The 21,733-nt window shown below is 43.6% G+C and overlaps 1 protein-coding gene across 43 annotated transcripts in view; it reads left to right on the forward strand.

The window, feature by feature from the left end:
* Positions 1-21,733, forward strand: part of MAP2 (microtubule associated protein 2) — a 233,372-nt gene that overhangs the window by 148,766 nt on the left and 62,873 nt on the right. For all 43 annotated transcript variants that reach the window (XM_077785165.1, XM_021532516.3, XM_021532517.3 and 40 more), the window contains one exon: positions 11,142-11,427. In XM_077785165.1, coding sequence (XP_077641291.1) covers positions 11,166-11,427 — 262 coding nt within the window. In that variant the 5' untranslated portion in view covers positions 11,142-11,165. The remainder of the gene's footprint in view (positions 1-11,141; positions 11,428-21,733) is intronic.

The raw sequence follows: 21,733 nt of genomic DNA on the forward strand, positions 1-21,733 counted from the left end.
TAAAAATTAAACTCACAATATCACTGTAGTTCAAGTACAGGCTGAAGCATATATACCCCTCTTTCAGTGCACAGTCCAAGAGCTCAGTTGAAGCACTTTTGAAATAAAAACTTTCTCTGAAAGCGGGAGCTGATAAATCAGCTCCTGTGGCTCCAAGTTCCTTCAATACTGTCTCTGTTCTCCCTGCCCTCTTGTCTCCTTGCCTGAACAGGCTAGAGGATGACCGCCTGCTTTATTTTCTTTTGTAGGTTGGTTGAGTAAAGATTTGGCAGGGTAAACCTATAGTAAAACTATACCCCAATTATTGTGATTTTATATCTAGAGCATTTTGAGCACAGAAGATTTTGGGTATTCTCATTTTGAGATAGGGAGAGAGGATTTTATTTGCCAGGGTATACAGTCATTGGTCATACAAGTGGGTGGCTGAGTGTGGGTGGACAGCAACAGCATATTTTTAAGTCATACAAGTATAAGGGTATATTTAATTTAAAGTAAGTTCTTTATTTGTAACATCACTAGTTAAAAAATAGTATGAAGAGATGAAATAATCTTACCACTTTTGATCAGGGTTTTGCAGTACAACAAACACACTCAGGCATTCCCCAGGAAAGAAAATTTTAGCACTAACTAATCAATGCCAAGTTTGTTGTAAATATAGAAACAAGCAGAATTTGTGAATAACCTCTTTCCTGATCAGTCTTCCAATGCTTTGTCTCCTTATTTCTATTTATTTATTTACAGTTAGAAGTGTTGTGCTACAGCTAAAAGCTTTGACTCTTGTTGGCTGTAATAAATTCCTGGGCCTTCTGAGTTTTCCTGACTGTGAAACTGAGAATCAAAGCAGTTTAAGTGGGTCTGGCTGGAGGGACCTGGGCACCAGCTTTCTTTTGCCTGATGCTCTTTTTCAGCATGAATAAACAATGTCTCTGGTAGGCAGTGCAATGTTTTTACTTTACTGTGTGCCCAGCATGATTGCCTGGTGTGTCTGAATGTTAGGAAGAGAAGCTCAAAGCACTCTCAGTAAAAGAATAATCTGCTGCCCTTGACTTGGGGAGGAAACTTCTTTCACGCCAGCAAGAATTTATACCCAAACAAACTGGAGCAGCTTGAAGATCCTTTCCTGTTATCCCCTTCATACTTCATTTTAGCATTTGTGATGTTTGTTCAATTATAGAACAATTGACCATATTCCTTTAACTCAACATACGGAAGGACAGAATGAAGTTAGGATTGCAGCTGAATCAGGAGCTCCATCCCTGGATCCCCTTTTGGGTTCGTGGCCTTGGAGAGGGTGCAGAGAGCTGTGTTTCAGAATTCTACTGAAGGCTGGTTCCCCTGCATGTATTTAGAGGGAAGAATCTGCCAGAATTAACCCAGGACATATGTTATGCCATTTGTAGTAGCTGACATGATGTTCCCAAACATAGCATCTGGGTTTTTTCAAAGATTGTGTTGTAGCAGGAGTAGAATTAGTTTTCAAAGATAGGTAAGACCTTTGAAAAATCAAAATGTGCAGACACATTTATAGAGGCAGCATTTTTTTTTTTATATAATTAAAAGCTCACTGAATAAAGACAAGATCATGTGTAAATGTGTCATGCTTGATGAGATCTTGGTGTAACGAGAAGAAATGAGGGTTGTGTCAATAAGTTATGTGTGCAGAGAAGGCAAAGACATACCAATGTAGTTCAAGTGCTTTATTCTGGATAAATAAGTTTTATTGTGTGTGGTTTTGCTTAGCAGAAAGATTTGTATCACTTCTGCTGAATGGTCCAGTTTGCCTCACCTGCATGAAGAGCAGCTCAGCTGCAGTTGGTAAGAGCATAGACCTGTCCTATGTGGAGAATATGCAAGAAATTTATTAGCATAATTATATAATTTCTCAGTGCCTAATGTGAGCTGTCATCCATTCTGGAATCTCTTGAGAGAAGAGATGCAACATCAAAACTATGTGTCTTAGTAAGATCAGTGTGGGGAAACCAAACCCTTAAGGTTTTCACTCCAGTTTTTTTTAATGAGTTACCTTTACCAGCCCCTGTCCAAGTGCTGATCAATTGTAACCTGAGAGCAAAGGAAGCACATAGCTGTGCAGCTTGTTTGCAAGGTCTGTGGCAAATACCCAGTTTGGCTGACACTTCTTCAAAAACAGGTTTGGTAAGGGTGAGAATGAGATGATTGTGCTGTGTTTTGTATGCTGTAGTCTCCTGTACCTGTGCAATAAATAAGAAGATGATGTCTTTGTCTCAGCTGTTTATAAGCACTGAAAGTTATAATGGAAGTGGCAGTGGGGAGAGGAACCAAGCATTCAATATTCACCTCTGTTAGCCAGCCAAGGTTTTAGCTGGACAAGCTTGTGGAATGTTGGCAGCATTGGCAGTGCTTTTAGTGTGATATCTCTGTGAGTATTTCTTGTAGTTCTACCTTGTTTTCCCTAGCCTGCAATGGCTGTATCACATTGTATACTTCTTCCCTGACCAATGAAGGATTTTCCTTCTTAAACAGTATTTTGAGTACTCTTGTCTTACATAGCCCATCCTCCAACTCAGCTATGGTTCTTCAGCTATCTTCTTACTGAGGTTTGAAGTGACTGTGATAAGAGGGAAATATGAAAAAAAAATGTCTTCTTTTGGAGTCAGATTTCCTGGGCGCGATCTGAATCATCTTTTGCCTTCAAAATCACCTCAGTAAACTAAAGGTTTCCTCAGATTTTCTTAGTTTTTTGAAGATTTGTTTGTAATAAATGGGGCAAATATTTTATTATTTTGGTAGGAAAAAACAGACTCTAAAAATATGGACTGAGTTGTTGAGTGTTTATTTCATTAATCCTTCAGTATTGACCTGAAAATCTCTGAAGTGTACCATGAAGAAAGGTTTATTTTACAGTTAGATTACTGTAGTATTTTAAAGAACAAGGGGATTGAAAGAGGAAAGCTGTGCAGAGGGTGACAAAGTATTTGGACTGGAAAAGGACCCACTGCTTGGTGTGCCTATGCTAAGCAATCCTGTGTATCAAACCAGTGAGCTGAATTCCCTGTGAAAAGCCCTAAGAGGACTGTGCCTTTGAATGTTTCCTTGTCTGATCACACCCCAAATGACTTCATCTGCCACAGCCCTTGGAGCTAGTGCTGTTTGTTTGTGGTGGGTTTTAATGCGCCTTCTGCACTGAGGGTGAAAAAGCTGATGTAGCCACAAATGTGAATATTTTACTTTGCCAGAACTGAAGTCAGAGCCTTGGCACAGGTTGTTTAGATGGCTGCTGGCTAAGGGGAGCAGAACCTCCTGTTTCAGACAAGCCTGCCAAGTGCAATGCCCTGTCTGAAGTGCATGGTGCCCATTTGAAATTGTGCTTGGTGGAAAAGTCAATGCTGTGTGTCTGACTCAGATGCTCCCCTGAGGGGAGCCCTGTTCTTGTTCAGGCCTTGTTTCAGTGACTCTCGTGGGAACAAAAAGCTTCACTGAGAAATCTGGGAGCTGCCAGGAAACTTCCTGGCTTCCCATAAGTACTCCTTCCATCCTTCAGTCCCTCCTGCTCCCTTTAGACTGGAGTGATCTCGGATAGGATTGAGCAGACACTGAATTCTCTGTTTCCTGATCAGAAGACAGGGCTGTCATGGTGCTTCATCTTAAAATGTGCAGGACTGTATGCAGTTGAATCCAGGGACACTTGTGTTTCTTTGTGTTGGCACCTGTACTAACTGCTATGGCTTCTTTGGTGCTTTTCCCATCCTTATTGTGGACAAAAATTATCAGTAATAAGTTCTTGCTGTATTTCATGTTTCAGATATCACTTGTAGTTGTCATGGTGCTGTTGTTATGGTTACCATCTCCTTCACCAGCTAAAATGCCTTTCCTGTATCCTGCAGGAAGCAATTATGATACATAGGAGTGCAAGGGTTTGTTGAAAAGGGTTGGTGTTGAAGCAAGAAGGGGTGTACAGGGATTCTTTTGATTTAGAAGTGAGCTCTAGTGGGTTTTTTATTGGGTTCTTTTCAGTCACAAGCTGTTAGTATCATGATATCACCATTTTGAGAGAGAAGGGCACGCAGTTTTACATTTCTGGAGTTTGAGTAAGTTGACATACAGTCCCCGAGCATGGGAGTGAGGACAGCCCTCCAAGCTGGGCAAAAATGTCTCGGAGGGGAGCATCCAGGAGGAGTCAGCTGAGGTGCTTTTCAGCAGCCCAGAGAAATGGACCCCTTCCCAAGGGAGGAAGGGCTAACAGCTGAATGGCTCCTTCACTTGTGCCTGCCTTCTGCCTGGGGACAGAGCTGCTTCCTACCAGTGGAAATGTAACATGCTGCATCTCATCCCTTCTCTACAGCACCTGGGTGCACCACCTGGCTGAGCAGCAGCTCAGCACAGAGCAGGGCTTGGTCAGATCAACATTTCTCCAAGTGAAAGCATCCCCCTTTCTTTAGGACCTGGGCAGTTTCTGCAGTTTCTGACCCCATCCTTCCCACCTGCCCGGCTCTGCCGGTGTCCAGCTCGACTGCTGGGAGCTCTGAGAAGGGTTTAAATCTCTGCTGTCACAGGCTGGACACTGTGCAGGAAGGATCAGAGGACTTGTCTCTGTTGTGCCAGTGCTGCAGATCTGCTCCACTGCTTTTGAGGCTGCAGCCATTCCTCATTCTCAGCTCTGGCAGGCATGCAGATTGTGGAAAAAACAATTTCTCGTTTTCTTCATCTTCCCACAATAAGCTTCCTTTGTTCAGCCTCTGGTGCAGGCATCATTCTTTATTTTCATCTGTTTCGTAATCCAAGGTACAATCAAAAGGATTATCTACAGAGAATATGTGGCTATAACTGCAGTGTGGAAATGGAAAAGCCTATAAAACCCACTAAATGCTAGTACAAGTGTGAGGAGATGAACACTGCCTGCATTTTTAAGGGATACAGGTGGTGTCTTGCTCCTGTTCTTGAGAAAGAGGGATCTAGCTGAAACCTAATAATTCAAGCAGTGGACAAGGAAGGAATAAATCATATTTGTTCTAAAATACCAGAGAAATTTGTTCATCGTTTATTCAGCTAGAGATGTAAAGTGGGTCCCATGGAGAGAATGTATAATTCTCTCTAATAATATTACATATTTCTGCAATTACAGCACTTTGGCATTTAACATCAAATGTGCCTTTGGTTAATGTTTTTGTGGCTTCTGGACCATGACTGTGTGTTCCTCTTAGGAAGCTGACATGATCCCCATCAGACACCATGAGACCTTCTCCCTATCCCTGCTGTGTTCTGTCATTCTGTTTGAGCAGTGTGAAGCACACCACTCACATCTGAAAATAATCACATTAATTTCAGAGATGTATGCTAGCTGAAATGCAGGAGTGAAATGGCATCCAAAATTGGCCTTTTTGTTTTGTGAATATGTGGAGAGTACATGAAAACAACCGTGTTGGTAAGGTTTGCGGACTATATACTACAGCCTGAGCTTTTGATGGTGGCAGGAGGTTATTGGAACTTATCCATCTAAATTTCCCACCTTCTGCCTCTTGTTTCTATTCCAGCCTCCTGATACCTCCCTGCTTTCTTTGGCTCTTCTAGATGTAAGTTTTTAGTAAGTTAAATTTACTGGAAAATTCCATTGGGACCTTTTAAATCACTGTGCCTCGTATTTAATATTTAGATCCATCATTCCTGTTGGACAGTTGGTGTGTGGTCATGAAATTTCTTTTGGTGTTTTATTTACCAGTGTAAGTTTGATTGCACCTTGTTTGTGTACAGTGTAACTCATTTGGAAGATATCCTAATTTCTTCTTTAATTCTTGGTGCTCTTCTTTCTACAAAAAATTGCGAACATGTCACCTCATTAATTTCTTTTCTCTGAAAGAAATTCTCTGAATTTCTTAAATATCTTTAAACAATCTCTTCTAGGCAGTCTAGTAGAGTTTTGGAAGCCCTGGATACCTGAGGTGATTAGCCATATCTGTGCTCTCGAGCCTGCATCTGTGGAGCAATCCCCTCCCTCTTCTGGCTCTGGACTTGGAAGCAGCTGCAACTCAGGGCAACTGACTCTGGTGAATCTGAGTCAAACTGCCCTCCCCTCTGGGAACCAGGATTTGGTCCTGGAACCACTTCCCACTGTGCCCAGGATCTGGGCATACACCCTGCCAGGGTTTGCTTTTCTGTTCTTTAAAGAGTGTATTGTCTCTCCTTCCAGGAAACTCCAGTGATAATTTTTGCCTGAACTAGAATTGTAGGTCTTCCTCCATGTATCCAGGTAGCTGTTTCTCTTAGTTGATGAATTAGCTTCCCTGAAATTAAATATCCTCATTTCTCTCTGAATGGACTCACAGATACAAAAGCAGGAAAAAAATGGCTTGAAATAGGAGGGAAGTCTATTTGCAAAAGTCTTTAGTATTGGCCTAGTTCTCTTGTCTTAAAAAGTAAAAAGTTTGTAGAAAATCCATCCATTTATATGCAAAGGCAGCGTTAATATAACACTAAGATGATTCTGGACAGCTAGCAGGACAGGAAATTTAAATCAGCATTATCTTGGGTTTTGCATATCATGGCCTCATGCTGTATTACTGTGGGTGATTTGCTGTGCACAGAGTTCAAAGCATTCAGGCTTGGTTCAAGCCAGCCATGGCAGCAGGAGCTGGTGTCACATGGAAGAGCATATGGATTAATAAATATGTGTAGAGTGCCTGCAAAAGGAGGAGATAACTGCAGAGTCAGGCCACATATCCCCCACGAGACTTGTCCCTCTGTGTTTAAGTATTTTCTGTCTCTGTACAGTTCCCAAGTGGCTGAAAAAGCTGGGAGGCTTCATTTTTATCATAATTTCTCCTCCAGGTTGCTAGTTCAGAAGACAAGATGTCCAGTTCAGATCCATAATGTTGTCCCCTCGGTGCACTGCCTGAGTTAAAACAACATGAACTTAATGTCTCTGAAGGATCTCTTCCCTGCTGCATCACTGCTGCTGCCAGTGGAGCACGATCTCTCCAGACAAGCAGTGGCTCAGTAGTGTCCTTCATGTCCTTCATGGACAAGGAAAGCCTTTTTGGGAGGGCTGTGCATGGCTCACGGGTGTGAGATGAGATCTGTGGTGCTCAGCAGCACCCACATGATCCCTCTGGAAGGAGGGGACCTTTCCCACCCCAGTCCTACACTGGGATTTGCATGGGTAGCCTTGATCAGACTTCAAGGTGAAGAACATCCCAGGGGAGGAGTGTTACTGTGCTGTGTGGCTACCACAGCCTGCCCCGTGGCTTGTAGGTGTGGTGTGGGCCAGAATGGCTTTGGAGTAAGGGGCTGGGCTGGTGGGTTGGTGCAGCCAAGGCTGGTGCTGTCTGTGAGCTCCACTGTCCTTTCTGCTGTGCTCAAGCCCCTCCTTGGCCACCTCCTCACTACCACTAACCTTAGACAAAGAGTGAGAACTTGCTGTAAGATTGCTCCTGTGTCCTCCCTAATAAAGCAGTTCTGCTGTAATGGTTAGCAAAGAAAGGCTCATAAAGGTCCAGATCAATTTTAACCAAAGCAACATGGCATTTCAGAGGACTGGCTGTGCCTTCTTATCTATATCTTTTTGAAAGCCTTCATTACAGTTTATGCAAAGAATAAGAAACTCATGGTAAAAAGAAGGACTGTTTGCTTCCCTGAAATATAGTGTTTCCCTAAGTTGTCCAAATTATTCTGGGTTTTTTCTTGTTATGTAGCTATCACTATTTAAATCCTACTATATTGTCTGGCCACTTTAGTATTTCTGTCAATATTTACCTTCCCTGATTAATTTAATTCCATTCTATGCTAATTAAATGAAAGAAAAACAGCTCACTTGATGGTGCAAAGCACACCTGTGTATTCTGGATTTTAACCCAAGCTGTGGATGAATCACAGCACACAGCAGATAGTCATTGCTAAATTGCTGAGTACAAAGATGCATTGTGTGACTCACTCGCTGTTTCTCTCCTACCATTATAAACCCTGAGAGCACTTGATGAATAACAGAGAGGCAAGAATGAATTCATCCATGCTTTACTCTGTAACCATCTTTTATAAATACCGAGCCAAATTCTGCCTCCAGATACACGCAGCTCGCATTGAAGTCTGCCCACTGTATTTATTTTTAAAGATAAAAGCACTTTTGTTATTTTCACTGGGGACTTCTGTGACAGTCCATTGTGAGGATGTGAATATCCTTCCTCAAGAGCTTCAAGTGAAGCAGGGAGTGTCTGCCTGGAACCAGGAAGGATACTTCAGGGATAATAGCTACCAAACTGTGGTGCTGGAATAGAACCATTACATTTGTCCCAGTGATTTTCAGAGCCACATTCCCTACACTTGGCTTTTCATAACCCTCCCATGTCCTGCTGTGGCTTTAGGCTCCTCTCATGGGTGACCCAGGGGCTGAACTGGTGCCACTGGTGGGCAGGTTCATCCTGTGCTTGGGTCTTGCACTCAGCTTCAAAGCACACTGGGTTGGTGAGGGAAACCTTGAGTTAGGGCTTGGGCTTTTTCTTTGGTTGTTTTTTCTGGGTTTTTTTGTGGTTTTTTCCTGAGAATTCCCAAGGGACATAAATGAGTATTGCCTCCTTTTTTTCCCCTCAGAACAAGATTTGTTCTGTCCTTATATCCCAAATGTTGGTGGCTTTGAATGTGTGCTACTCATTGCTCTAAAAAGGGAGACATCTGGCCCATGGCAGTATGTTTTGGAAAGGCTCTGGTGAGAAAATGTTCTCTAGAATCATGCAGTAAACAGATCTAGAGGCAGAGGTATAATTTTTTTGTTTGTAGGAGGGGGTTTTGCCCATCTTGGGCTGGTATGATGTGAGATTGCTGCTTTAAAGCTCTGTACCTGCAGGATGTCTCCCTGTTGAGTCTCCTCCCACTAGGGTAGCTGAAGTGAGGAAAGCAAAGGGATGTGGAGCGTGTTTGCTTTTTTCCTACCTGTGGATGACTGAGGCTCATCCCTCATTTTCAGTACAGCTCAAAGTAAAACCTGGGCTGCAAGTTTCACCAACTCCTTCAGTCTTTATGCAGTTACTTACCTCCAGGGAATGATGCTGGGTCAGGTGGGAGCAGGCAGAGCACTTTGTAAAACAACATGACTTCACCATGAGGCAGAAGAGTTATTAGTCCTTTTTGATATGGAACTCCAGTTTGAGTCACATATTGTGAATGAAATCTAATTTTGTGATTCACCATGATTTTTAAAAAATCTGCAGCAGCTCTGAAAGCTGTTATTAATAAATTATAATGTCTGATCAGAAAGAGGTCACATTATCAATTATGAATGATTATCTGGCAAATAGCCTTTTCTCATGTTTAGAGGTTTTCTTCAAACTGACCTGACATTATGGGGAGTAGTTTCTTTCTCTGGTTTGTGTTTTGTTAAATGTCTGCAGAATACATGCACTATGTAGTTTGTGCTGCTTTTTCTAGTCTGCTCAGGTTCTGTGATATGTGGTTGGTTGACTGAATTCAGCTCACTGCTTTTATGTTTTCTTCTCCCAGGGAAAAAAGGAGGTGGCAAGTGCTTGTGGAAAAGGCCTGCTGGTTTCCACTTTGAAGTAGCTAACTCTCAGGGCAGGTCGCCTTCTCCTCTCCAGAGGCTACTGTATCATCAAAATATGGTTATGATTTATTGCCTTCCTATGTTTACATACTGAGGAGCTCCTCCTGCATTTATCTGTGAGGAATAGCCAAGTGCTATAGCTTATGCAGTGGCTTCTTTCCTTGGCTTGGACTAATAAGATCTAACTAACAGGAGGGAAATATGTGTGAAGTAGCAAATAACAATTTGTTTTATTTCTGTACAAATACTCATAGTCAAAAGAGAATGTAAATGCTTGTGTGAGAAACAAACTGTTCCCCACAGATTGTTCTGGACAAAAGGGTTGTACAAATGTGTGTGAATGTTCACGTGACAGCAAGTAAGAGGGGATTTAACTGGGGTCAAACAGTGTGGATGTTGAGGAACCCAGTGCACATTCCCAGACTTGGCTTCTGTCATGACAAGTAGCAGATTTCATGTGCTGGAGAGGCCACATCACCTTGTGCTTCTGTGCCTGACAAGCACCCCCTCCGTGTAGCAGCAGCTTCACTTGTATTGTATTGTATTGTGGCATTCTTCCTTCTTTGCCCTGGGAACGGGTCGTGTGGGAACTCAAAATGTCTCTCAGAAATTTTTAGAGGTTCCAGGCCTTGGTCAGAAGCATTTTAGACCCTGGCAGGCAGCTGGAAACAGCTGTGATTTTGAGTTTGATCCATGGAATGAGTTACCAACTTTGGAGGTGGAACAAGCAGTCACAAAAGGTTAGATATTATAGTAAAAGTAATTACAAAGTAGAGGGGAAATTTTTTTAGTATTGTACAGGGGGGTTTTAACACTTGTACAGGGGGGTTTTTACTTTGTACATGGGGGTCAGAAGTTCTAAGATGGAGGAAAGTGGGCTGATCCTGTTCTTCCTTCTTCTTTTTCCTTGCCTCCATGTTCTTGGTGATGTTGGCACTCACAGATTGGTTTAGAGTAGAAAAGCACTTTGTAATATAGGTAGTAGGTATTGGGGGAAAACTATAAACATGTAATATGTAATATATCATATAAAAGCTAGCAGCAGCCCTGGGCGGGGAGAGAAGAAGAAGACAGCAGACAGAGAGGATGTCAGTGTGTGTGTGCCTCTGTCTGGGCTGCTGACCAAACAGCCGCAGCCTGAGAAGAAAATATTTTAGATAACTCACAATAAACTGCCTTGAGACCCAACAGCAAGAGCCTGCGCAGTTTTTCTTTGGAAGCACGGGTTGGAGGAGGAATTTCACCACCACGTGGGACCCCAGAGCAAGGCTGGGGTTCTCACAGGGTCATGGCACTGTGATGACAGATTCACTTCTTGTTAATTGGGTTGATATTTTAACTGTAATTAATGTGTTAAAATCAGATTAGTTATTGGGCAGCCATCAAGAAAATGGTGCTAATAATTGCAAGGCACGTGAGAGTCAGGGAGGACTTGACCCATAAGTTTTACTGTTGGTGGTTTCTTTTGGATTTAAATCAGTTCACTCATGGCTAGGACAAACACACAGAGATACTTCTTTCTTCTGCTGGACTTGAATTTACCAGAACATTGCTGGTGACATGCTTGTGCTGACAGGCACACTCCTGGAGCTGATCTCTCCTGCTCATGTCGTTACAGGCCACGCGGTGAAGGCAAGGAGCCATGGCTGAGGATAGGAAAGACGAAGCCAAGGCACCACACTGGACTTCAGGTCAGCTGACAGAAGCTTCTTCACACCCACATTCACCTGAAATTAAGGATCAGGGTGGCGCAAGCGCTGGACTGGTCAGAAGTGCCAATGGATTTCCATACCGAGAGGATGAGGAGCTGAGGCTGGGCAGCCACGAGCAGCCAGGGACGTATGCTCAGACCAAAGAGAACGGGATCAACGGAGAGCTGTCATCAGGGAGCAGGGAGACTGCAGGTAATGCACCTCCCTGCAGACCCCTGGGTATTTCTCCAAGAGGAGATGTTAGCTGGAGTCAAACATGCCATGGGGGAGCTGACACGAGGGTGTATGTGCTTTGGAAGGGCACTAGCTCTTCACTGCAAGGGCTGCATCTTCACCCAAGCTTACACAGATGATACGTACTTGGAATTCTGGGCAGGGCTCTGAGAAGGCTTCAGGAAAGACCTTCTTTGTAAATGAGACAAGGTCACTTATCAAGGAATGTGGCAACAGACTGGTACAGAGCAGCTGCCCAGGTCCTCTGTGCTACCAGGGAGTAGGAAACTGCCCAACTGTTGTGCATGGCTGGCTCGTGCATTTGTGTGTGTAGGAAGGATGGATTCTCCTATTATTGCTCACAAGTAGCAAGACCTTCTTGAAATCATGTACTGTTTGCAAAATAATGCATTGCTCATTCTGGCTGGGAGCACCACAATTCACTATCAGCATTTATTCATCCTTGCCCATCCTTGCAATATTTCACTGGATGCTCACTGGGACTTAGTCTATTTGTAAACTATGTAAGGTTTTCAGAATTCAGCTCGTTATTTGTAGGGGAAAAAAAAAAAAAAGAGTGTGACTGTGTCAGAATGAAATATGCAAAGCAAGTTTCCTGTTTTAGAAGTAAATGCTAATTATCTTTGTGCAGAGTTCCCACTCCAAACCCCAAAAGCACAGTGCAAGAAGAATTTCTCTTGTATAGACACAACTGCCCTTGATGCATCCATTCATGCATGCTAAAGAGATCTTTCTAGCAATGTTTTTTTTTGGCTGTTGACAGCATTTGGAGATGCTATCCATAATTTCTCAGAGGCTGGAGAATTTTAAGGCTCCTGGACCATACAGTCATTTCATAAGCAATTGTGCTAGAAATGGAAATATCTGCTAAAAGTAAATATGTTTATATTTTAAGTCTCTTCTTACAAATTGGCTTTCAAATTTTGGCTAAGGTAAAAGAAATCTCGTGTGAGCATTCAGGTGAACACAGTATTGATGACTGGGGAGATGCTAACGAGGTCTTTAGTCCATGTTTAGCCAGCAAATAGAGACTGAATGCATTTCTCATCTTTTCACCCCATGTTGGATAAGTCCCCCCATACATATGCAAAAGTGGGGATAACTTTACAGGATCAAAAGGAATTTCCTCTCCTTAGAAAGAGAGGAGAGAAATGCTTTTCTCAGGCTCTCTGAAGCTCGGGTTCTAAGGGCTGGTCAGAGAGAAATCCAAACATTTGAGTTTGCAGCTAATGGGTGACAGGAGGAAGAAGACCACTGCTGGCCATCAGCAGGCATTATAGTAATGCCTTTTCATGTTGCTTTTTGAGGCAAGTGGTTAAAAGCAGAACAAGACAAAATGAGGAAGTATATTCTTGGGCATGCAGTAGTGCTGAGGACACACATTTGCTGAGGGAAGAAGATTACTCTTCATCCAGGTGAAGCTTGCTTCAGTCACCACTTTGTGGCCTCATTTCCTCCTTCACTGCAGTTTTCTCACTGTCAAACTCTAAGATCTCTGGTGTGGAGACTTACTGTCAATATGTACAGCTTTTGTTAGGGAGTCTTAATACAACTTATCTTGTGACATCTTTGTCCTTGAGCACTGGAGAAGTCCCTAGAACTGCTTATCTTCATGCCTGAATTCCTGGCTCTCTGGGAACCTGTGCACTGTACACTGAGGTACTGGCTAAGCTCACATTTAATCAGGGCGATGTAAACCTTCGTAGGATACTTTTCTTTCAGTATTTTTTTTCTCTTTTTGAAGGACAAACCAGTTAGCAATCTACTGTAGTGATAGAAAGGGACCAGAGTGTGCTTTGCCACTTCAAACTTACATTTACTAGTTGGATGTGCTAAATGCAATGTGGGGAAGGTCTTCTAGATTTTTGATGTTCAATTCAGAATTTGATCTTAAAATCAGGATTGTTATTTGCAACAAAATTTAGTTGTCTTTGCTGTGTTTGTCTGCTTGCAAATTTTAACTTCAGCAAAGGGTATTGCATCAGGTGGGGGTTTTAAATGCCACATTATCAATAATATGAATCATTTAATCATTTGTAGTAGCTTACTGACTCCAAACATCTGAGGAGAAGTGCACTGGAAGCCACGGTCGATGGAGATAATTAGCCAGGCTGTGGGTTTGAGTAGATTTACAGGGATTTTGTTTTCTCTGGTGCAAATCCAGCACTGTAACCTAGTCAAATCTTTGGCTTCTCAGCCTTCATGTTGGAGTCTGTAAATCCCCAGGAACTGACACAACCTTATGCGCAGCAGAACACTAGTTTAAAGAGATTGCCCAGGCAGCTGTCCATCATCCAGTCCCTGGTGCATTTTGAGGTATTTCTCTTAAGGAAGAGCTGCTGCGTCTGACTGACCCAGGGCTGGGATTTAGCCACAAAATGGTCCTCTCCTAAGGAGAGGTGTTCTGTAGCAGGGCAGTTGACTCTTCAAGGCATAGCAAAGCAGCAGGACACCCATTGACAGGGCTTGTGCTGTAAAATCAGAGGGCTGTGTGTTAAGGGAAAAGTTAGAATAAGGCCACCAGGACAAAGACACCTTATGCCCGCAGTGATGCAGAGACAAGGGATGGTAGTGGGGGAGGAAGTGACAGTTCTTCCTGAAACACATCCAGTCTATCACTACAAGTGACATTTTTAGATTTGCACAGTTAAATTTGCCTTTTTGTATATATATCTCTCTCAGTGTCTAAGAGCTACTAAGTCTGACCTCAATTTTTGGAATCCTCTGAATCTGGCTGTTGTATTGCCTTTGATTGATCTGTCTCAGCATCGTGCTGGTAATGGCTGCATGATGGAGACACATCAATGCCCTCCTTTCAAAGGGACCGATAGGAACATGGGAGTGCACAGAGCTGTGTGCAGGGCAGCCTCAGGGCCCGATCCAGCAGCCACCCAAGCCAGGGCAGATATGTGCAGGAGAACAGCCCTGTTTTTTTTTTTGGAATAGCCCACAGGAAGCTATTAGGGGTGTGATATAAGTGTGGGTGGTAAAGCACCTATTTCTTTTTGTATGCATTTTGTGGATATAAATGTGTATATGTAATTGGCCTGATGCTTTGTGAATGCTGACCTAGAACAGAGGCTAAATGGAGTTAAAGAATAAGGTAGGGATTTATTAAAAGGCCTCAATGGGTACACCTTGGGCAGCACAAGAGCCCAGCCAGGGCTACACCCAAGATGAACCAAAATGGTCACAAAATGGACAACTGGTCACAGGGTCTCTCACTTTTATAAGTTCTGCTTCATTTGCATATTGGAATTAATTGTCTAATTACAGCTTTAGGTTATGAAGTCCCACCCTTCTTGTTTTTCTCTCTTCAGTCCTCATGGTTTATGCTCTCAGGCCTGAGATTTGGATCATTTGTCCTTGGTCCCCAGCTGGAGAAGGAATTGTTTTGTCTCCCTACTCACCATCCCCTCACAGGAAGCTCAGAAGTACACACTAAAGCAGCACAGAATCTGAAAAATATAAAAGATAAAACCTGAGGCTTTATTTCCCTCCTTTAGAGGCTTGACAAGGCCTTTACATTGTTGAGTCTCTATTCTAAATATTTACTAATAATAGGTATTTAATAATGGCAGACCAGCTGCCTGTGCTTCTGCCAGACACAAATCCCATGCTGTTCTGGAGGTGCTCCTGAAGGCACCTTGCCTTTGGCTCAGTCTGCAGCATCCCACAGCCTGAGACCACTGAGTTTCCCTGTGTTCTCCCTGCTTCATGCCTGTCCATGTCCCTTCTCACTTGCACACTGAGCATCTTGGTGAAAACCATGGAATTATTAAGAGTGGAGAATGAGACCTGTAGGTTTTGTCAAGCCAAACATTTCCATGATGTGTGAAATGAGTGATGCAAAGGGACATGATAGTGTAATCTGTGACATTCAGATTCTCTGGACAGAGAGACAGAATTCTGTGTCTCAGGAGAAGCACAGAGAGAAGAAGAGAAAACAATCTTTATCTCTGCTCCTTTGCTTTCCCCATGTGGAATGTGGTGTGGAGATTGTTTACCTGCAGTGATTGCTGGGTTGGATTCTGGTGAAGGGTGTTTGGGGTCAGTGACCAATGGATCCAGCTGTGGCTCGGGCTCTCAGCAGAGAGTCACAGGTTTGAGTCAGATAGGTGAGTAAGAAGTAAGTATGTAGAATAGGATAGTCTCTCTTTAAATAGTACATTAATGTAATATAGTATAGTTTTAATAAAGCAGATCCTTCAGCCTTCTGATCTTGAGCCAGACATCATAATTTCTTCCCTGAGCCAGGGTCTCTGCTGCATTTTTACGATAGGAATCCTCAGAAACTCACTCTGAAGTGGGCTGACAAGGAAAGCTTTGGACTGGACCCAGTGGTAGAGCACAGGATGTGCCTGACTTGCAATGAAACACGTGAGTGGCAGCCTTTTCTTTGCTCACTGGAAAGTTGTGGTCAGCTAACTGGGAGGAAGCTGTGAGGACTACAGATATGCTGCAGCATTCTGTGGGAACCAGCAGTTCGATATAATCCATTTTATTTGAATTGCAAGAACATCAAGCTACAAAGGTTTGGCTTTTTGCACTTAAAATGCATCTGTTTTTTCAGTAATGCAGTAACTAACCAGTCAAATTTATATTATTAGGGATAATAAGGGTGAACATTGTGAAGCATCTTCTACAATATGTCTTTATATACAGTGACTCAACTGATTAAGTGCTTTCTTCATTATATGCCAAATTCAGATTTGTCAGTGGAGGGGGTTTGGATTACCCACGCTGTTATTTGATGAATTATTTTTTTGACAGATGCAGGGAAAGCATTTCCTGAAATCCTATTACCAGAGCCTCAGGACAGTGTCTGTGTCCTGGTGTCAGACAGTGTTAAGGACAGTAACATGTCATACCAGACTGACAAAATATAGCCCCTCATTAATTGGCAGGGAACCCAAACCGTGTGGGATGCAAAGGGACTGTGGTAAGCTGTAGCAAGTTCCCTGACATGGCACAGCAATCCCACTGCAGGCTGGGCACTTTTGGCTCTAGGGTCACAAGGAAGTGGGTGAGAGGCAGCCCATGGCAGGTCCATGAGAGACCTGTGAAGAAGAGTGCAGAGGTGGCAGTATTGGTCTGAGGGAGAGGTAAGGGCTGAGCAATGTGGGGAAGCAGACTCAGCAGCAGGAGAGCTGGTGAGGTAGAAGCTACGAGGGAGCAAAGCAGGGGTGGGAAGAGGCAGGGGAAAAAGGAAATTTTAATATAAGCTAAGGACAATAGAAAAAGGTCCAGTTTTATCTGCTGATCCAGAGACAAACCAGGTTTTGTGTGATGGCATATACTACCCCAGAAAGGAGAGGATTCAGACAGCAGGAAGCAACTGAAGAGAAAACTGTGGAGGGAAAAACCACATTACCACTTGGAATGTAATTTATCTTAATTCAGCCCTTTGTTTCAGGCTTTGTAAAGCTGGACTAAATAGGTATCTGGAACAGACTTATTCCATCTAATCTTTTAAACAAATATAAAGTTTTATATAAAGTGCAGGGAATGCAAACCTGAAAGATTGCCCTGTTATAGCAGGTAGTGCTTGAGCAGTCTGTTTAGGTAATGCAAAAAAAACCCCCAAAAACATGTTGAAGGCAGGAATTGTGCTCGTTTCAGCCTCCTGCTGTGTGTCAGGGAAACAGTCTGTATCCCATCCTCTTCCATGTAGTAGCCGGTCTCCAGGTAAAGAGGATCTTGTTCACAGCCCACATCAGCACAGCACTGTTAGGAAATTACCATGGTGGTTAGAAAATCACCATAGTGCTACTTTGTGCAGGCTGAGGGCCCTCAGCCCCTCTGGACTAGTCCTGGAGCAGAATGGCAGCTCTGTATTTGGAGTCACCAAATGCAACAGCCTTTCCAGGCTGAAATGCACTGGGAGTCATAGCCTGCTCCCGTGGTGTGCTAGTGGCTTGTTCCCTCCTCTAGTGACATCACATTTAATTTCCTTTTCCTTCCTCTCTCTCTTGCCATACAAGTGGTAATATTCTGAAGGCACTGGCAGCAGACATACAAACAGGCCTTCTTTGTATGGAGGCATTTTTGTTCTTTTCAACAGGACTGCTTTTGTCAGAGATTTTCTTTTCATTTGGCTGTTTGCACTGGCTGTCCTGCTGTTGCCCAAGTCCTTGTGGAGCTGTAAGCCCCCCTGATAAGCTCCTGAGTGCCTGTTTCCCAAAGAGCCTCCCAGCCTTGCTGTCAGATGTGCATTTTCAGCAAGCGGCGTGTCTTGAGCAATGCAGACAAAATGCACAGAAGGATGTAAAATCAATGACATTCAGAGCTGAATGTGACTGCTGGGTTTGTCCCATTTCTGTTATTTATCTTACAGAGCTGGAAGAAGGTATCTTACTGTGTCATTGATAGATCCCATGGGAGAGAAGCTGTTAATTAGGCATTTTGATCTCCCTCCCCTTGTCCAGGAACTGTGACAGTAATTACTGTACACTGTCATCTCTGCAAATTTAGATACAGGCAAACATACCATAGGCATCTGAAACTTCTCTGTGTTAAGTGTAATACAAGTGTCATTTTTTGGGACACGTTACTGTAATATTATAGACATTTTCATAGTCTGTGTGGGTGGGGGACAGCAGAACTCTTCTGGGGAACTTGTAGAAAATGATGGGGGTTTTACTATTCTCTGTTAACCTTGCTATAAAGGAATAAGGGCACAGAAATTCCATCTTTTTACATTCCCTACCCACAGCTATCTTCTCTCTGACTCTAAATTATTCAATAACTCCCAGTCTCTGTGGGTTTTTCTGTGGCTGGCCCTATCAGTCAATCCATTAAGACATTGTTTTTTGTCCAGTCATAACCTCTCTAAGGGGCTGGTTCTGCCCTCCCACCTCCTCTAAGGGCTTCAGAAATCAGTCAGTGATTGACATGTCTTGGTAGGAACTGGAGGGTCTGGCACAGTTGTGGGGAGAATGCAGAAATTACTGTCTGAAAGGGTGCAGGGTGAGATAGCCTGGTGTGCAGGTGCTGCTGGTTCCCATGGCTGGGAGTCAGCCATGTAGAGAACATCAGCCATCAGGCTTTTTTAACCCTAAGCTCCTCTGGGAGTGTGTGGTTCAGTCTTGCTTTTGAAAACTGTATCTCAAACCAGGTGCAGTAACTCCATCAGAGCCAGCTGCTGCATCAAACTGCATCAGTGCTGCATTTGGCCAAGGGAAGGCATCCACCAGCCCTTTCCTTTGGGCTCCCTGTTGCTCTTTCAATTCACTTTGGTGTTTCCTTGTTACAATACAGGCATTGCAAAAGCAGCTGTGCTTCCTTAAGAAGTGAGAGCAGAGTGCCTGTGAGCGTGTTGGCTTGGCAACCAGCACACACTTGATGCTGTCAGTGCTCCCAGAAAACATAATCTATAACCTCGGAGATGTAACAAGGAACAGCAAGGCTGGGATGTGGAAGAAGCATCTTTCATAACACGTTCCAGCCACACCTTAGTTTAGACTGTCTGCCATGAGCTCTGTTTGTCAAAGGTGCCTTTTATGAACATCTGCAGCCTTTCCTGGGGGACTGCTGTGGCCAGGAGAGTTATTGCTGCTGAAAATGTCAGATACTGAAGGCATTCCGGGAGTTTCATTTTTGCCTTGTCTCTGCTTTTTGTTTGCCTCTGCCCTCCCTCCCCACTATCCATGTTGAAGTACCTGTTCTAATGAGGGCTGTAAATGCAACTTCCCTGTCTCTGTTGGTCAGATCTTGACCATCCAGCTGTGGCATTAGCTGTGTGACTGGTGGGGCAGTTGTGCCCAGAAGACATTCCAATTTGTGGCCTGTTCTGCTGGAGTCTTCTTCAGTTTATAAAGTGTGTGGTAAGAGACAGCTTTTGCATTTATGAATTACATAAAGTAGACAGGACTTGTAAAAGCCAGGAGAAAAGGCACAAGGGTGGAGAGAGCTACCCCAGGTGAGCCAGAAGGTCTGTGCAGAGCCATGGACTGTGCAGGACTGTGTGCCACCTCCCCACAGCTTCTGCCCTCTGGGCTGGGCTCAGCTCTGCCCTTGAGAGAGGTAGAGAGTAGAGATGGGATGCTTCAAAGGCTCATTACTGTTTTGTTTAAAGGGTCTATCGTGGTCTCCATCACCCTGATGGCATCATGAAGGACATGCAGAAACACTGGGCAATATTTGGCACTGAGCAGCTCAGGCTGGTATTGCTAGGAACTGTGCCAGCATGTAATCTTTCATTCCAGTTTTGGTCTGAGGACAGAAGGATTTGGAAGAAAGTTCATTGCTAAACAACAGAGCCTTGTTTTGCAGGCACACAGCTACTCTTGTTTTGGGCAGAGCTGAAATGGCATCTTCTCCAAAGTCACCTTGGGAAGGAAGCAGCAGGTTCTTAGGTGACAGCAGGGGATGTGCTGGTGAGCACTGCTGGCCTCACGTCCAGCTCCCTTGCCCTGTGTCACGAGGGCAGTCATTAACCTGCTCAGCCCACACTTCACAAATCCCTCCCTCCTGTTTTCCATTGTGGAAGCTCAGCTGTTAGGCTGATGAACTTTCCAGCCCAGGACAAGGCGTCCCCAGGTCCTGCCAGCACGCAGGGCAGACATCAGCCCTTCCTCACCCACTGGGCACGGGTTGAACTTTTGGTGGAGAGGAGGTAGGTACCATCACATCTCTCGCAAAAATGAGAGTCACACAAAGTCTCCTCCAGGCTTGCTGATTCCTTTTTTCTCCGGTTGCCATGCCAACATGGCCCTGCTCAAAGTGAGATCTCTTTCTAAGCTCCACTGAGAGAAAGTATGTAGCCTAGGAGATTATTTAGCATTCAGGAGTGCACAGGCTCCCTGTGACGTCTGTGAGCCACAGTCAGGCTGGCTGACAAAGGAAAGGAGGATTTAGTTTTTTCCTCTAGCGTTTGCTTCTCAAGGTTAAGGGATATAAGGAAGAAGCTGCAAGCACTTTTTGATTGGGACTCCACTCTGTAGTCCTCACTGAGGCACCACTTCCATGGAAATGAAAAGAAAATATTACTTTGGGGTATATTTTCTGTACAAAGTATGAGAGAGAGATATATGCAGACTCCTTGATTTGACTAACTATGATTAGCTACTCTGTATTAAAATTGGAAGGCAAAGGCAATCTGGGTTTTAATTTGAGTTAGAAACTTAAAGGAAATAGTAGAAGGAAGCAGGGGACAACCCCCTGTCTTTGTCTTTCATCTCTTCTCTTGCTGTATTCATATCCTGAGTAAGGACAGCAAAACTTAGTGTGTGCTAGTGTTTTGGTTAGGGTTTTTTGTTCTGTGGAATTGCTACTGGTAGATTAACTGCTCACTTGAAATTCAGTCCTTATAATATGATAATACAGATTTGCTTGCCTTTGCCAGCTGAGGAGATGGAAATCAGCACAAAACAGCTGTCATTAGCTGGCAGCTGAGCACTGATGATCCAGTGCCTGTCCCTACCAATGGCTGATCTGGAAATTCAAAGGCACTCAAAGTGAGATGTCTGTGTGATGGTGTTTACGCTGTTATTTGTTCTTTGGGAGATTCTGAGCAAAACATTTACATTTTCTCTCCTGTTTCACAGACTGACTACAGAGCACAGTAAGTGGTGCTGGGAAAGCCTCTTCTGAAGTGATGATTTAGAAATGCAGTTTTGGTCGTTTCGTGGGGTTTTGTTAGTATTGAGGCATTCCTCATGACATGTAGAAAGTGCAGGAAACTCAAGGTACTCCAGCTGTATACATTAGAACATGGGAGTGAGCCCTTCTCCTGTCTGTGGAAAATAACTGCCCAAAACTTTAGTTTTAGTTGCATGCAGCATATGGAAAATAACTGAGAGATATCATTAGCTCCAGGGCAGGAAAACCTCTTAGCTGCTTCTCAGAGTAATTTCACTCAGGACTGAGTAGATTGAATAGTTCATGGAAATCAGTTTCAGTAGGAGGCACTGTGTATTTTAGGAGGGGAAAATAAACCCCAGGTACTTTGCTTTTTGTTTCTGTTTCCTTCCTTGACATTAATTAATACATGATCAGTTTGGTAGAGCTTCCAGCACCCCGTATAACATCTGGCAGGATAAAACTGATTTACAGTCTGATTCTCTGCCCATGCATCTGTCCAGACAGATACTCTGCTCCCCTTTATGTGAATGTATCAGCTGCCAGTGCTGTGTAGATTTGGCAGTCTTGCTGATGTACTGAAACTATTTTCATCCACAGCCTTGCACCACATATGAGGAGAGGGAATAGGATTAAGTGGTGACTGTTCCTTTTTTACCCCAAATTCAGAATATGTGCTGCA

This window comes from Lonchura striata, chromosome 8 (assembly GCF_046129695.1).
Source record: "Lonchura striata isolate bLonStr1 chromosome 8, bLonStr1.mat, whole genome shotgun sequence".
In the NCBI taxonomy this organism is placed as follows: domain Eukaryota; kingdom Metazoa; phylum Chordata; class Aves; order Passeriformes; family Estrildidae; genus Lonchura; species Lonchura striata.